Below are 15,495 nucleotides of genomic sequence, written 5' to 3' on the forward strand. Positions count from 1 at the left end.
AGTGACTCGGACTTAGACTTAAGTGAAAAACATGTGATTGGAACATCCCTGCATTTGAGTTATTTTTCAGCCACCCAACGCGCGTGTGTGTGTGTGTGTGTGTGTGTGTGTGTGTGTGTGTGTGTGTGTGTGTGTGTGTGTGTGTGTGTGTGTGTGTGTGTGTGTGTGTGTGTGTATACATGACCATTTGCGGTCATCATTACAACTTGGGACAATTTGGAGTGCCCAATCAACCTACCATTCATGTTTTTGGAATGTGGCAAGTAACCTGATAAAACTCAAACAGGCACGTGGAGAACATGCAAATTCCACACAGCAAGGCCGGAGTTGCAATCAAAACCTGCTCGTCTTCCCTGTGAGGTCACCGTTGACCACCATGATGCCCCATATATAAAATTCTTTGCAGTTCACTGATAGCCATACAAACAGTACCCAAATAAAATGGTAACCAACTGAAAGACTCGTGCAAACATTTGCACTTCTATTTTCTTTTTCAAACCACTGCCCCACTGGAGTAAAATTGAAGCTATGAAGATAATTTTCTTGCTGTTTTTCCACACAGTTACCATAGTTCAATCTCTTCGACTTTCTAGTTCCTTTTGAGACTGCTAATCAAATTGCTACTCTCGCGCAGTGGAAAGTGGAGTGCCACATCCAAGTGCTCTTAAGTAAAGAAAACATGGCGATACTTTGGTCTTATGCTGCCACACGAGGTTTAATTATTCATCAGACCCCAATGGATTCTACTTAGTACTGCAGATATCACAGTAAAGTGTGTGTGTGTGTGTGTGTGTGTGTGTGTGTGTGTGTGCGTGCGTGCGTGCGTGCGTGTGTTTCTGTTGGTAGAGTGACAGAAAAGAAGGTCAGATAGAGGGCCAAAGTGGGTAATTGGTGGTTTATACCAGAACTACAAAATACTAGTTACTGCAGTTGATGTTTGACCAGAATCATCACTGGTGTGGCTGTTTCACGAGATTCAGGAGGTCGGGGGGCAAATGCAGGGACAGCTGATTGATTTTTTTTCTCCCCCAGAGTAAAGGGGGGCTTGACTCATCCATAAGGGTGCTGAGAAAATAATTTATCAAGATATTTTTGAATATCAAATAAAATGCTGAAGGGCCTTAACTGGTGCTACACAGATTTCTGACAGGGCTAAATATGACTAGCTATAGCGGGTACAGTTTAAGGTGTCAACAGAGGGATATCAGCAGGGGTGCACCACATATGCACATAAACACACACACATACATACAGTAAATATTCTCTAGTACGGACTTGTGTTTGCGCTGTCCAATTTGTCCTGATAACAGAAATTCCTCATTTGGGAAATGAACTTGGTACATGTCCTTTATGAACCTGCAAGTATGTTGACAAAATGCACATGTAACAACACAATCAATAAAATACAAAAATATACTGTCCAAAAACTGTTTATATAACAAAAACTGCAATACAGGTGTATCCAAAAAAAAATCACAACAGTAAAATACGTACAGTATTTTAATGTTGATTTTTTTTCTGTCTTGGGAAAAAAATATGTATTTTGGATTGTTTTGTTGGATGCATTCTTTGGTTTATGACAATGTTTGCCTGCGTGTCATACAGTTTTCTTGCTAGTTGCAAGTAACTGTCCCGTTGATCACCGATGTCTGGTAATTCTTGTGCATACTGAAGGATTTTTGTTGCCATTTGCATTGCTTCCTTGCTGGATGGTGGCTTGTCATCAGGAGTTGAACCGATGCCTTGTTTTTTTAAAGTTTCGTAGATTTGCGTCTTTCCGACTCCAAGTGTCTGCTGGATGTTTTTAACTTTGTGTCCAGCCCCGCTCAAACGGATGCATTTCACTCGCTCCGCTCTAGTCATTACAGTTCTACGTTTCGATGCCATGATCTACACGACGTAAGTGAATAAAGTTAAAATCTTTCGCAATTACAGTAAAACGCACGCCAATAAAAACTCACTTACACGTCGTCATTTCGACTCTGATGAATGAAAACGGCGAAGTGAAAACGTGTCTCAGCCTAGTGTCTTTTCTGTTGCATTGGGTGGACGTTGCGTGTATGTAAGCTCCAGCGGCATTACGCCTCCATCCGGGTTATGGCTAGTGGAATTTCCGCTTATGTAAGTTCCGGTAACACGTAATATCGTAGTCAAAATTTTAATGCATAGGTTTTTTTTACGGGTGAAGGATATTCCTTTTCATAGAATTCCGGGATGGGAATATTTACTGTAGTCCATCCATATGTTTTTTAGTGCTGCCGAGTGTGACTAATTCATTAGGATCTGTAATTAATTAATCTTATTAATCTATATTTTAATCTCATCTAAGAATTCACAGAGAAACCCTATTTTCATTTTAAATTCGTTACATTATTGAGGCAGATCAAAAGATAAAAGAAAAAGTGGCATTATAAAGTATTTTATTGTTTTTCAGCAGACTTGGACAGATGCAGTCCTAGCCATTTACTTTCTGCTGTATTTGAGACGAGTCAAAGTCCTACCTGCAACCTTTAGTTTCGACCATAAGGGGGAATATCACTGTTTTGTTTGTTTTTGTAAATCTCCAAATAATTATAAAATAGAACATCAGGTCCTTAAAAAGTGCTTGGGTTAACATATCAAAAACAGTAAGAACAATTTTCTGAGCAATACAAGTACCGGTACTCAACATTGAATTTGCTTCAGATAATAATAAAAAACAGACCCTTAAATCACAGTGCTGCAAGTTAGCACTTCAGAAATAACACTGTTCATCATGACAAACTAAAAGTGCTGAAATAAACATCAATCACTTCTAGTAGTCTGCAGAGGACACATCAACTATGCCTTGTACGTAGGGTGTTCTCGAGTTTAGTTTGCTGAAGAGCTTTGCTATGTATGGCTCGCTCGCCATACACAGGCTACAAAAGAATGTAACGTAATCCACTACAGTTACAGATAAAAGATGTAATGAGATTACGGTCACATTTATTCAAAATGGGATTCTTTCATAAGGTTAAAATTTCCAGCCAGATAGAGATACACCATCAGTTTGGTTTTTTTTTTTTTTTTTTTAGACCTGAGCGGAACAATTAGTCTGGCACATATGAGTCACCTGACTCCCGTCGCTCAGTTGTTTCTAGCAAACTGGAAGCGGGGAACTTTCTGTAATGTGTCCTCCAAAGTAGGCAGCATGGAAGAAAGCAGGAAGTGCTGACGGGTATACACTGTTTGGAAGACACTCACTGAAGGACCGATTTATCTCAAATAACATTTCCAAAGAAAAGCTGCGCTGTCACAAGGACTGCTTCGTAGGGCTGAGCTATAGCTGGGAGCCACTGCAACCCTAATCTAAATCAAGCGTTACCCCTTCCGTCACAAACCACCGCCATTTTGACTATTTCAACACCACGCTAACAAATAAAATGGAGCTAAACTTGTCACAGGGATAAGAGCAGTATCGGTACATTTTAGTTTATTGTTCAGCCTGAGTGTAAATCCAGCCAGAATGTGTCTATTCATGCAAAAGTGTGTGCTACTTGCCGCAAAGAGGCTGCATGAAGTCTGGAGCCATGAAAGTCATTAGTTTTGGGGTCAGATTCTCAAGAAAGTGAAGTAAATGATCATCAGAAAAGTACTGCGAGTGCCTGACTCATATGAAACCCACACACGCGCGCGCGCACACGCACACGCACACGCACACACACACACACACACACACACAGCGGGATAGAGGGCCAATTCATAAATGTTATGCTCTTTCAGAAGGATAAAGATCAGAGCATGAGAAATAAACATTTTTGATCAAGAAGCGCCCTGTATGTGTTGTTGTTGTGAATATGCTACTAAAAGGGGTTTATGCTCCATTTTTTCCTGGTGTGGACTGCACAGCAACCACATTTAAATGTGGGTGATTATTTCTATATACTTAACAAACATACATACAGTACATCACATATATATATACAGTATATACTGTACATACTCAAAATTGGGAAATATAGTATAGGCCAAGCTTGATGGTGGTTTGTTGAATATTGACCTTTGCACAATCTTCTGAGCTTCCAAATTTTCTAGCAGGGGTCCAAATTTTTTCCACCAAACATTTATTTGGTCACTAACTACGCAGAGTATATTGGGGGTTTTTCCAGCTCAGTTCCGTGCATGCAGCATGGGCTCATCTCCCACTCAATGGCAAAGTAAAGGTCAGCGTGAATAGGTGTCTCTCTATACACAATATTTGCCCTCTAAATGACTGCGAGTTGTCGAGAGTCTAGTGCAAAGGGCTCGCTTGTATAAAAATTGCCATTCAAGGATGCTTAACAACAAATCCACATTAAATGCAATTACTCATTTTGTACGGTTTTTTTTTCCCCACGAAAGACAAATCACTCATTTTTATTTTTTTTGTGTTACCATGTTTGGCCTCCATACCATTTGAAATATCACGAACAATATTAGGCCTACTACATTGTAGTATTGGGCAGCATACGACCCAGAGTATGCACAAATATGACATTTCTACTATCAAGTGGAGACTGGTGGTATTACAATGTAAAACTACAGTCCTGTGCATTCTCGCAGTTTGGTACCCTTGAATTCGCATATATGCAGATTCCACCTCCCTCCCACCCCATTATTTTTCCATGGATTTTTTTGTGCCATTTTCCTTTCCATTTCTCCATTTTTGTTTGTTTTGTTTTTTAATTTAATGGAAAACATACAATTGAATGTAGTCAGGGATGGCTCAGTGGTCTACTGGTTAGCACGCTGGCCTCACAGTGCAGAGCTGCAGGGTTCGATTCCAGATCCCCGCTTTCCTCCCACATTCCAAAAACATGCATGGCAGGTAAATGGAAGACTTTAAATTGTGAATGTGACTGCAGATAATGTGCCCTGCGATTGGCTGGCAGCCAGTTCAGGATGTACCCCGCATACTGCCTGCAGGAAGCTGGTATAAACTCTGGCATCCACCTCGTGAGGATAAGTGGACCAGAGAATGGATGGATGAATGTTTATCAGTAATTTTGGAATAATTTGTTGGATTTCTTAAAAATATATATCTCTATCTTTTTATTTAATCAAGGGGTCAATCAGAATATGGTGCGAGCCGCCAGTTGCCCATCCCTGGTATAGAAAAGGGAAGGATGGATGAACGGTTGTGGCATTGTTTGAAGTAACAGGCTTGTTGTCTGCTTAACGTTCTGCCGTCCCCTTGTCCAGTACTTGAAGTTCACGCTTTTTTCTTCAAAATGTCTTCTTTGTATATGCCTGACATACAGTCCTCTGTTTTATAATACATTCCTAGCGACCAACTGGCAACCAGTCCAGGGTGTACCCTGCCTTTTGTCCATAGTCAGCTGGCATAGGCTCCAGCTCAACATTGACCCTAAATATGATAAGCGGTAGAAAACAGATGGAAGGATGGACTCTATCCAGATGTAATGACTGTCTTTGTCGTCTGTCTCATCATCAGGGATGCCGAATGCCGCCACAGTGGTCATTGTGATGTGCATCGCTACCCTGGTGGTGGTGATAGTGTTGGGCATCTACCGCATCCATCTAACCCACAAGCAAGAGGTCAAGCTGTCTGAGACGACCAAAGAGGGAGGCGAGACTTGGGATGACTCAACCCTGTCCATAACCATTAACCCAATGGAGGTAAACAAAGGAGAGGAAAAATGGCGGCCGGTAAAACTTGGAACAAAATAGACGGAATATGGCTGCTATTGAGATGAAATGAAAATGTGCATCTGTTGTGCTTTTTACATCGGCGTTTAAAAGAGAAAAGATAACTTATTACCGTTACAACTTCTTGGATGTCATTTGGTACCTGATTCTATCAGAACCTGCAAGATCCCCAGGCCGCCGAGGAGGAGGTGAGCGAGGAAGAGGATGAAGACGAGGAAGAGGAGGATGACATCACTAGCGCAGAATCAGATGACAGCGAGGAAGAAGTTGACGTCCAGTTACCCAGGATGCAGGGAACAAAGAGCCTGAAGTGGGAAAAAACAGCAATATTTTATTGAAACTCCCAATCACAAACATTTACATGATCTCGATGTCTAATAAAACACGACGTTGAAGGGTGACACACAAACGCAATCAGGTAGACATATACACTTTTTGGCATTGAAAAATGAAGTAAGAGCTCCCCCTACTGGATTTGATTACACTCAAATAAATTATGTTTAGAAAAAAACAACAAAATATAAAAAGCTAAAAAGCTAAAAAGCACAGCAGGTAGAAATCTAAATTCAACAAAATATTGAAATGAGCAGTAACATATATTTCCTGTTCATGACAACAGTGAGTATCTTTCACAGCGGTCACACAAGTGAGTAGCGCTTGATGAAACACATTCTGCAAAGATTTCTGATACAAAAAAAAAAAAAAAATGCAAAATAATCTTCAAGATATACAAGTTTCCGAAATTTATATTATTACTCCATTTGGGCTTGTAAACAATGTATAATGTATCCATCTTTATCCCGGCCCTTGTGGCAAAGTCAGGTGATTTTACTGAAATAGCGTATTTTAAAAGGATCTCAAAAAGTAACAAAATAAGATAAGGAAAAGAGCACCGCGGTGTCCAGATGTCATGTTCAACTCAACAAAGGATTTGAGTTTTGTGTTTTGACGATAGAGAATTACCCTTGTACATTTTTATACACTATCTTGTAAATAGAGAATACAGTAAGTGATCTCCCCCCTCCGTACCTTGCCATCAAGCATACACACTTTACCCACAGACTTTCCTCTCCACTTGTACACAACAAATGTCATCTTGCCTCATTTTTCATGTCAGCACTTCAGAATATTGATTGTGTAGAAGTAGTCGGTGGCGCCGCAGTCCCTTTATGTCTGTTTCAGCTCAGTATTGAGTTGGATTTGTTCGTTTGAGTGTTTGGATGTGTCACTATCTCCATGGATACGAGAACGAATCGCTTGGTCCGCTAGGAAAGCTGTACATATTTTCTCTAAATAAATATATAAATATATAAATAAGCGGCCTTATGAGTGTCAACGTGTATCATCATGGCACCTGGGCAATACGATGGATGAAAGATGGCAGCACAGTGATGTCATGTGTGTGTCCTGCACTGCCGACAAAAATCAAAACTCAGCACATAACACTGTCTTTTGTACATTCAAAGTACCGTACGGTTACTACAAACAGTGGTGCGAGATTTGGCGTGTAACACGGCTGTTAACACAAAGATGGAATCATACCCGCAAATATTTACACATGAACATTTACACAGGAAACGGGTAGCCGGCGGGGTCACAGATTTGGCCCGATACGTCCCAAAAAGAGACATTCATGTATAAAATAGAAGTAAAAATAGAGTTCTGCCTAAAAATTGGATACGTAACTACAAGTAAAACAAGACTAATGTTTTTTTATTTCTTCTTTCCCATCTGCCCACGAACCATGACAGGAAAATAAAAACTGATCAGCAAATATTTGATGAGCGTAAGTGATATTACATTTTGGCTTTCCAATTGGTGATTCACTTCCACATCCAGTCTAATCTGTATTGACGCAATGGATAACGATAAAGTTGTGTCTCATCAACTGGAAAATATACACAAACAGGAGGCAAATTGCATTGATCGGCCTGTCGGATTCCGTGTTCTGTATGGTCAATGTTAAGGATAACTATTGATCGCCCTTTTAAGGTGAGCACAAAGAAAGTTCAAAACAAGTCTGGGATAAATATGACAGTGGCACGTTCGATACTATAAAACATTTAAAAAGCAGTTTCGCTGGGTGGTTTTTGCATTTTTCTCCTTTTGCTGCAACCCACCAACACAAGAAGTTGATATTGTCCGACATTGTTAAAAGAATGCCCCCCCCCCCATCATGGAGTATGTGTATGCTGTCGCACTACTATATGTTCATGTAAAATATGTTGTTTAATGTTTAAAAGTTGACCATATCCATAAGTCTTGCCAGGTCATCCCTTTCACTTCCTTTACTCATCTCCTGAAGCCTTTTGGTGGGTTTTTCATCAAGTCCCAATGTTGACCTGATGTGTGTTTTAGAAGAGGAGGACAATGCAGTTAACATGGAAACCTTGTATATTGTGTAAAATGTTGTTTGAATTAATTTAGTTAATTTTCCGGACTCTTTTGTCTGTTTTGCTTTGGAATGGTCAGTCACGACAGCACTTTCTGTAAATTGACCAATAAAACCTTGTTTTGGAATCTAGCCGTCATTTGCACGTTGAGCTTTTTCGATTAGTCATTAAAGTCCCATCCATCCGCTTTCGATATTGCTCGGCCTCATTAAGTTCACTTGATGAGCCAATCCCAGCTGACGTTTCGATCAGAGGTGGACATGAGTTGCCGGACACTATCGAGGCACAGACAAACCACCACTGAGTTTTCGTCAACTAAAACTATCACGAATAGGAATGACTACAATGTGACGAAAACTAATCGGCATTTTTACCCAAAAGACTAAATCTAAAATGGCTGCACTGTTTGCAGTCAGTGCTGATCAAGATAAAGAGAGCAACACAGTCATTTCTTGCAAACGCTTGATGCAAAAGAAAATCAGGGCCTCGATGAGCATTGGACCACTTGAACACTTTCCTTTTAAAATACAGTATAAACAAAAAGAACGACAACAAGTATGTAAGACTGTCCTAAGATGACTCAAGTATCTCAGGAATTGCAAAAACTAACATAGGCCGACATGATAAAACCAAACCAAATGTTTATTTAAAAAAAATACAAATCATCCTTTCACCCCTCCCCCCAAAAAATATTTTCTCAACACTTATGTTCATGAAGTCCTTCCGGTCTGAGGTATTGTACTGTATACACCACCAATGCCCAACGGTATGTTTAGCGAACAGAGATGAATGCGGACACTCAGATAGGTGGATTGGCTTAACTAGAATCATGTGGTTGTGCAAAAGTGCGTCATGACACCAAGAGAACACACATTGCGAGCAGGTGTGTTTAGCCAAGTTTATTATTTTTCACATTTAAAAGATGCTTAAAAGCTTTCCCGATTCCTGTGAGAAACATGTCCTTTAGACAAATCAAATTATGTTTAAAAAAAAAAAGCTTACAATGCTGTTTTTTTTTAAAAAAAAAAGCACCATGTAAAACTCTGAAGGTAACACTTAAATAAAATGTCAAAAAGAAGTGTACCGTGCTTTTTTTGTGCGTTTCTAAAGTAATGTCTCAAAAGCAGGCACGTTAGATGCCAAAGTTAAAGACCGTCAAATCATCAATTGAGGAGCAAGGATGTCACATTCGCCCTCTTGATGGAGGATTCTGGCGATTAAGATGCGAGAACCGCATGGCACATAGGGAAGACTGATTAAAATATGTATCCACGCTGCTACCGCAAGCCAGAATAAACACCCTTTCACACTCTTTATCAACCTGGGGTCACAGCCAATGTCCTTGTTGTCATATTCAGCAGCTATCTTGTGTTTCAATCAAGTTCAGTTTGGAAGGTCGCGGTGACAAGAACAGGTGTACCTCCCACCTCTGAGTGAGTGCGTGCGCACTATCACTGGTACTGGAGGTAGTTCTTAAGAATCTGAGGCAGTGGGAGTGAGTCAATGTGATGGATGCGCTCCCCGCCCAGAGCCAGGCGAGCTTCTCTTCTGCATAGATCCATGAGGGGGAGGGGGTCCGCTGTAAAAGAGAAACTTTAAAAGATCCAGTTCTCGGAATTTTACCAACAAAATAAACTGTGTCGTCATTTTCATTGTATACTGTATATTGGGGCCCGGGTGATTAACTGGCCGGCTGATTTTATTGGCCGATGTTGGGTCTTGTCAAAAGAATCGGCCAGAGTTTTGGCAATTAAGCATTCATAATTGTACTTGTTCGTGTACCAGTAAATGCTGTTCAATATGTAGGGGGAGGAAATAAAAGACATGCATGGCTGACAGAACTTTTCACTGTGTGAATGACATCATTCTCCATCCTCTCATGGGCATTAACATGTCCAGTCACCGAGTACATATTGAGACAATAGCAATGTGGAAAGTTCCCAAAAATGACAGTCTGTCCAAAAATGCAGGGTCTGGTTGTAAGTACAATGCACCAAGAATTTTGAAAATTGGACATTGGGTTCTGGAGATTTTTGTGTTGGACAAAATGGCTTCTGAAGGAACGTTTTTGTGTGGCAACGCCTGAAGAAAATCATCTTTAAATTAGAATAAAACAGTATGACGATTATTTCTCAACGCTCTCCTCCACCCTTTTCGTTCATTAATAAAAGAGGTTTCAAATACTGGTTTCCATTTTGATACTAATGATTTGATAGTTCTACGCCCGGTATTTTACATTACTGTGTGCCGTCTTAACTAAATGTTTTGCTGTGCTAATAAAAAACTGCGACCACCACCAGCCTGGACTATTTTCATCTTATTGTCCAGCTGCGGGAAAAGTCTTCTGATCGCGCTTCCAATTGAAGGTATATCCAATGAGTTAAAGGAATGATAGGCAGCGAGAAAACTATAATAATTCAACAACATTAGCAAGCCCACAAAGAGACCATCCATTGTTTTTCTGAAATATTCACGCTTTGAGACTAATTTTCCGTTTTGGCTTCAAGCTGCAATTTAGCACTGAACCAACCTGAGTATTTTTATCTCCTCTCCGGCATAAAAATGGCTAATCTCCCCTTGTATGCCGCAGTGAGAAGCCAGAAAAGAAGTAACAAGATAAGGGTGTTGATAAAGTGACATTTACATATTTATGTTAAAAGGGTTTGCTGTTGGAGCACTATTAGTACCAAAAGTGAAGGGTAACTGTGCCCGCTGATAGGAAAAGTGCTTACAGACCATTTGGGCTGTTAAAAAAAAAAAAAATGGGTTATCAAGTCCAAGAAACACTAATTTACGTACATGCAAGGAAGGCCCATAACAACATCGAAGCAAAGTTGATACAAGTTGTAGAGGGGAAAAAAACAGTACGAGGACAATCCCAATAACATGTTTAAGCTATTGAATGGTGATCAATTTGTGCTCATTGAAAAACAAAAAAATGTTTTACAAAAGTTAAATGACAATGCACAAACAATCCCATGGCAACCAGCTTTAAAGTATGAGGGGCATTCGCAAGTAGTGATCCCTGTTCAATTTACATGCAATACAGTATTTTTTCCAGAAATGTCAACAGTAAAATACTCACCGAAAAACTGTTTAAAAAAATATACAGTATATATATATATTTTTCCCCTTTTTTCTTGGAATGAATGCACTGTCAGACATTTTAGAAATGATGTTATCATTACATGTCCAACAGAAGCAAACATATTTCCTTGCTTTGGAAGGCAAACCACCAATAATTGAGCATTTTAATTACACACTGCTGACATTTCTGGAAAAAAAAAAAAACTATGTTGACTGCCCCTCGTGTATATCGCTGCCTTAATAGCTATTTCGTGTCAGATGAACTTACGATCAAGTCCGTTGACGTAGCGGATCGTCACTTCACAGTGTCCCCACACAGCACTGACGATAGGATACAGCTTCTTGCCTTTTAACCCTCGAAACGCAACTCCCAGATGCTGTCCGTCTACCATGAAGCTCAATGAGCCCTCATCCATGTCAAGTATGACCGCCAGGGAGTCCGGGAGCACAAAAGACTCATCTGGCTCAAGGAAGCAGGGGTACATGGGCGTTGAAGAAATGAGCTGATTCTTTCCATCGTGGTATAGTCTGTTTCGACCCAGGTCCCAGCCCCAGGACTCTGAATCTGATCCCACTAAAGCAGTGTAACCCACCGAGTGTAAAGGTGCTTCAATTGTGGCGACTCCTACAACGGCATGGGTGCCTCTCTGCCTTGCTGGCCAGTGAATCCTCCAAACGTGGAGGCCCCGAGAGTAGCCCACTTTTCCTCGGATACAGTCTGTGCTCTGTGCAACCGGGTGTCGGTGGAACGTCAGCTTCTCATCTTCTTTAACAAAGATGTTGAGGGACCGATCATCAGGATTCCAGGCGTGGTGTAGCTGAGTCTCAGGACTGGCTGGGGGCATGTCCAGCAATAAATCCAGTCGACGTGGCCAGCAGAAATCTGTACCTCGGACTTCTCGTTGCACTAGCCTGGATGAAGGCTCCCCACGCAGATCCACTGACTTAATGCTCAGCGCAATCTTCTGGCCCATTGTTAGGTGGTTTCAAGGGAAAGGGAAAAGAGGCTCCCCTCTTGAGATGAAGGCACGAAGGATCCAAAGAAATAAGTGGGGAATCCTGCTGTTAACTCATTCGCAGAGATGTAGTTGTACACTCACTTTTCTACCAGGTAGAATGTGACTCCTGAAAGAGACAGCATAATCTCACACACTGAAATGATCATTTGCTGTCAATAAAAAAACAAAAATGTATGCTGAATTGTTTTTTTTTTGAATTCCGGGTAAGCACTTTTAAATTGTCTCATTTGCCCACTCACATAAAAACGACAAATGTGCATCACCAAATTCGACATTGTCTATCATAGAATACTCACAGAGAATGCAGCTTTTCAATCAAATTAGCTCATAGATAGCTAGCATTTTTTTGGAGAAACACACTGAAGAGTTCTCAGCCCTGGGGGACCAACAGAGGATTTTCAATTACGAACTAAAAAAAATTGTCATGTTAAAATTCCTTCCAGAATTTCAGTGTTGGGAATAATAAAATAGGCGATGACTCCGAAAGAGTTTGGGAACACTGTAGCACACAGGAAAAACTCAAGGTACAAGCCCAGCAATATTTAAGACAACAAAGAAATGGGAACCCTAAGAAAATGATGGAAGACAGAAAGCATCATGGGGAGAAAAAAAAAAAAGTTATGAATGGCCTGTGAAACGACAGCTTACCATGAAAGCATTTCACCGAGCAGCCAGGAGTCTCTCACACAAAAATGAGAACACACAAGCTGCCAACTGAAAGAGTGGAAATAAAGTCCTCAATTCAGAGGGAGGTCAGTAAAGAGTCAGCAGCAAGACGTAGACAGCAAAGAGTATGTGTGTGTGTGCGTGTGTCATGAGTCACTAACTTCCAGCTTGTGACGCAAGAATGGAGCAAAACAATTTGGCTTCCCGGTGACCAAGCAAACAGCTGCTGGAAGGAGCTCGGCAAGGAGGAAGTGTAAAGAGGAGGGCTTACAGAGGAGCACTCTGGTTCTAAAGAGTATACAAGCAGCTACTCCATAGCAGTTTCGAAATTGGTGGCGCATCAGATGCGTAACAGAGTCAGGATTTATTCTCCTGGCCCTTTCAGGCAGAACTCACACAACGCACACCTCTGTTATTTCCGAAGTACACGTTTACATAGACAATGCGGCTCAGGCATACGAAGTAAATGAGGCAATTAGATGTGCAGCAATGTCAGCGCAACAGCCTTCAACAAAAGGACACGGACAGTGAGTCTTCTGTGGGGGTCTTGGTCACTTACGTTTCAGACCCACCCTGGTCGCCAGATGACGGAACACGTTTGAGTTGCGCCACAAATTGACTTTATTTACAACGTGTGCGTGTTTTAGCAAATATAACAATACTAAGTGTTATTAGTGATTCTAGGTCATTTATGAACATTGAGGTCAATGTAACCTTTACCGTTTAGACTGACAGATATATATATATATATATATATATATATTACTGTATATGTACACACACACACACATACGTAAGACCTCAGCTAATTCGCAGTGCCAATAGGAGCACATGACAACGAAATGACTGGCAAATTTGTTTGTCATTTCTGTTATTATGTACAAAGATAATATTGTGCTCCCCCCTTCACCCCCTGTAGAATATTGTGACTTTGCTTTCCACAATCCGGTGAATTATCATATCGTGAGGTTCAGCTTGAGGTAATATTGTATCGTGACGTTTGGATATTGTTACATCCTAGTGTGAAAGAGGCATTTGGAAAAAAAAAATATACAGTATATATACACAGGTATATATATATATACACATATACATACACTGGATATAAAACTGAATTGGAGTGTGTGAGCATTGCCATTCAGACCTTTTTATTTCTTTTTTAAAACAGGACTATGGACTCATTACATTATAGGTTAAACTCTTCAACTTTTAATTCTAATCCCCAATTCTTTTATATTATTTTACCTCTTTTTATCGTTAACATACCTATTCATCCTTACCCTTACCTTTTTTTTGTGGGGCCTAATAAATTGGCCAATTATTTTTGTTTCACAAACTGCATGGAAATTGTTCCAACTGCATTACTGTTCAATGCTTCAATAAATACGCGAAATGAAACTGCTCCTTTACAACCCTAGAGGGCTGGAATAAATTATAAACATAAGAAGCAAGTAAGTATGAAAGTAATTACTGTAATAAATTCTAGAGCAGGATTCGAACCCATAACGCGAAGGAGTAGGGGCATCTTCGGGTCGACCGATCAACCCACTCATCCCCGACTTGGCACGAAATTTTCACTTGTAGTTCTCCATGCGATTCATGGGGGGCGAGTTGCCGGGCGAGGCAAAAATAACCACTACGTTTAATATAACACAATGTAAGCATGTGAGCATCTATATATAAATATCGGAAAACGTGTTCACTTTTGTTATGGTGTTGTGTGCTTTCAAAGACAAAGAAAGCAAGCACTAAAAACATAAGATCAAGTTTGGAAACAGCTTCGACCGCGCCGAGAACAGCGTTCGTAAACCCAACCAATTAGTACGTTTGGAGAAAACAGCTTTATGCACACAAGAATATTGTATAGTTTTTGACACAAGATGGGAGTCGTGGAAAGTCCAGAGTTTTTAAACATACCATGAGTGGACGCTGTCCTCCGAGGCTCCAACAAACTAAGCAGCTTGCAGAAGTCGTATCAAACCAATGAGTTTCCCGGCTGCTCAAAAAAAAAATCCCAACACGCCTCAGACAATAACTACAGTTCTTAAAACAAACGTAAAACGTGCTTGATAACGTAAAGCTAATCAGGCAGACCATACAAAGTAATCAGCCTTCTTCGTTCCCCTTGAGTCCGTCTCGTTACGGGACTTGGTCGACTATCACCGTGCAGGCGTCCATGTGTGCTTCGTTGTCGCTGATTGGCTGCAGGTTGGGGATCCCGAAAAGGTGACTTGTGTCAAGTAATCACGCGTTGTCCTCTCGCGATGTTTTCGACGTTGACCGTTCATTTGGCGTTATGATCTTCTCCACCCAACACTATTTTATCAGTCATTGCGTTAGATGTTTTCGCCTTCACCGCGGAACATCTGCCCCTTGTTTTGCACGTACTATGTGTGTTTTAAGTAACTTCCTGTTTGAGTCCAACAAAGAGACGAATATTTGATACAGGGTGGAGACCGCATTATTAGTCTCCTCACTTTAGAGTGAATCTGAAACTAAAATGCCATAAAATGTGAATAGGTCAATTACCATCGAGTGGAACTGCAATTTAATCGTTCTGTAAATAAGTTGCTAGCATTGATAGATGAACAACAATAAGGTTACATGTTTGTAGTTATTGAGTTTTGGACCAATGAAGTGTATTTGGACAAATTCCTATG

At 40.6% G+C, this 15,495-nt stretch overlaps 2 protein-coding genes across 2 annotated transcripts in view; one reads left to right on the forward strand and one right to left on the reverse strand.

Moving 5' to 3' along the window:
* Positions 1 to 8,194, forward strand: part of LOC147197654 (calsyntenin-2-like) — a 203,385-nt gene extending 195,191 nt beyond the window's left edge. The window contains exons 16-17 of the mRNA XM_086125572.1: positions 5,456 to 5,640; positions 5,826 to 8,194. Coding sequence (XP_085981698.1) covers positions 5,456 to 5,640; positions 5,826 to 6,008 — 368 coding nt within the window. The 3' untranslated portion in view covers positions 6,009 to 8,194. The remainder of the gene's footprint in view (positions 1 to 5,455; positions 5,641 to 5,825) is intronic.
* Positions 8,195 to 9,464: 1,270 nt separating this feature from the next.
* On the reverse strand, positions 9,465 to 12,224 carry LOC147197655 (SPRY domain-containing SOCS box protein 4-like). Its single transcript, XM_086125573.1, has 2 exons — positions 11,419 to 12,224; positions 9,465 to 9,642 (listed from the first exon to the last, which is right to left on the reverse strand). Exons 1-2 carry the CDS (start codon positions 12,122 to 12,124, stop codon positions 9,515 to 9,517), a joined length of 834 nt encoding a protein of 277 aa, XP_085981699.1. The 5' UTR covers positions 12,125 to 12,224; the 3' UTR covers positions 9,465 to 9,514.
* Positions 12,225 to 15,495: the final 3,271 nt, after the last annotated feature.

The sequence above is a fragment of the Hippocampus guttulatus genome, chromosome 12 (genome assembly GCF_054856545.1).
Source record: "Hippocampus guttulatus isolate MCC_2025c chromosome 12, RoL_Hgut_1.0, whole genome shotgun sequence".
NCBI classification, from domain to species: domain Eukaryota; kingdom Metazoa; phylum Chordata; class Actinopteri; order Syngnathiformes; family Syngnathidae; genus Hippocampus; species Hippocampus guttulatus.

What these genes read in the sequence shown, in the direction of transcription:
- LOC147197655 (XM_086125573.1), bottom strand. Translation starts at nt 12,124, where the DNA reads ATGGGCCAGAAGATTGCGCTGAGCATTAAGTCAGTGGATCTGCGTGGG. An exon ending in CTACGTCAACGGACTTGATC is followed by an intron (nt 9,643 to 11,418) that starts GTAAGTTCATCT and finishes TCTCTTTTACAG; the next exon opens with CGGACCCCCTCCCCCTCATG.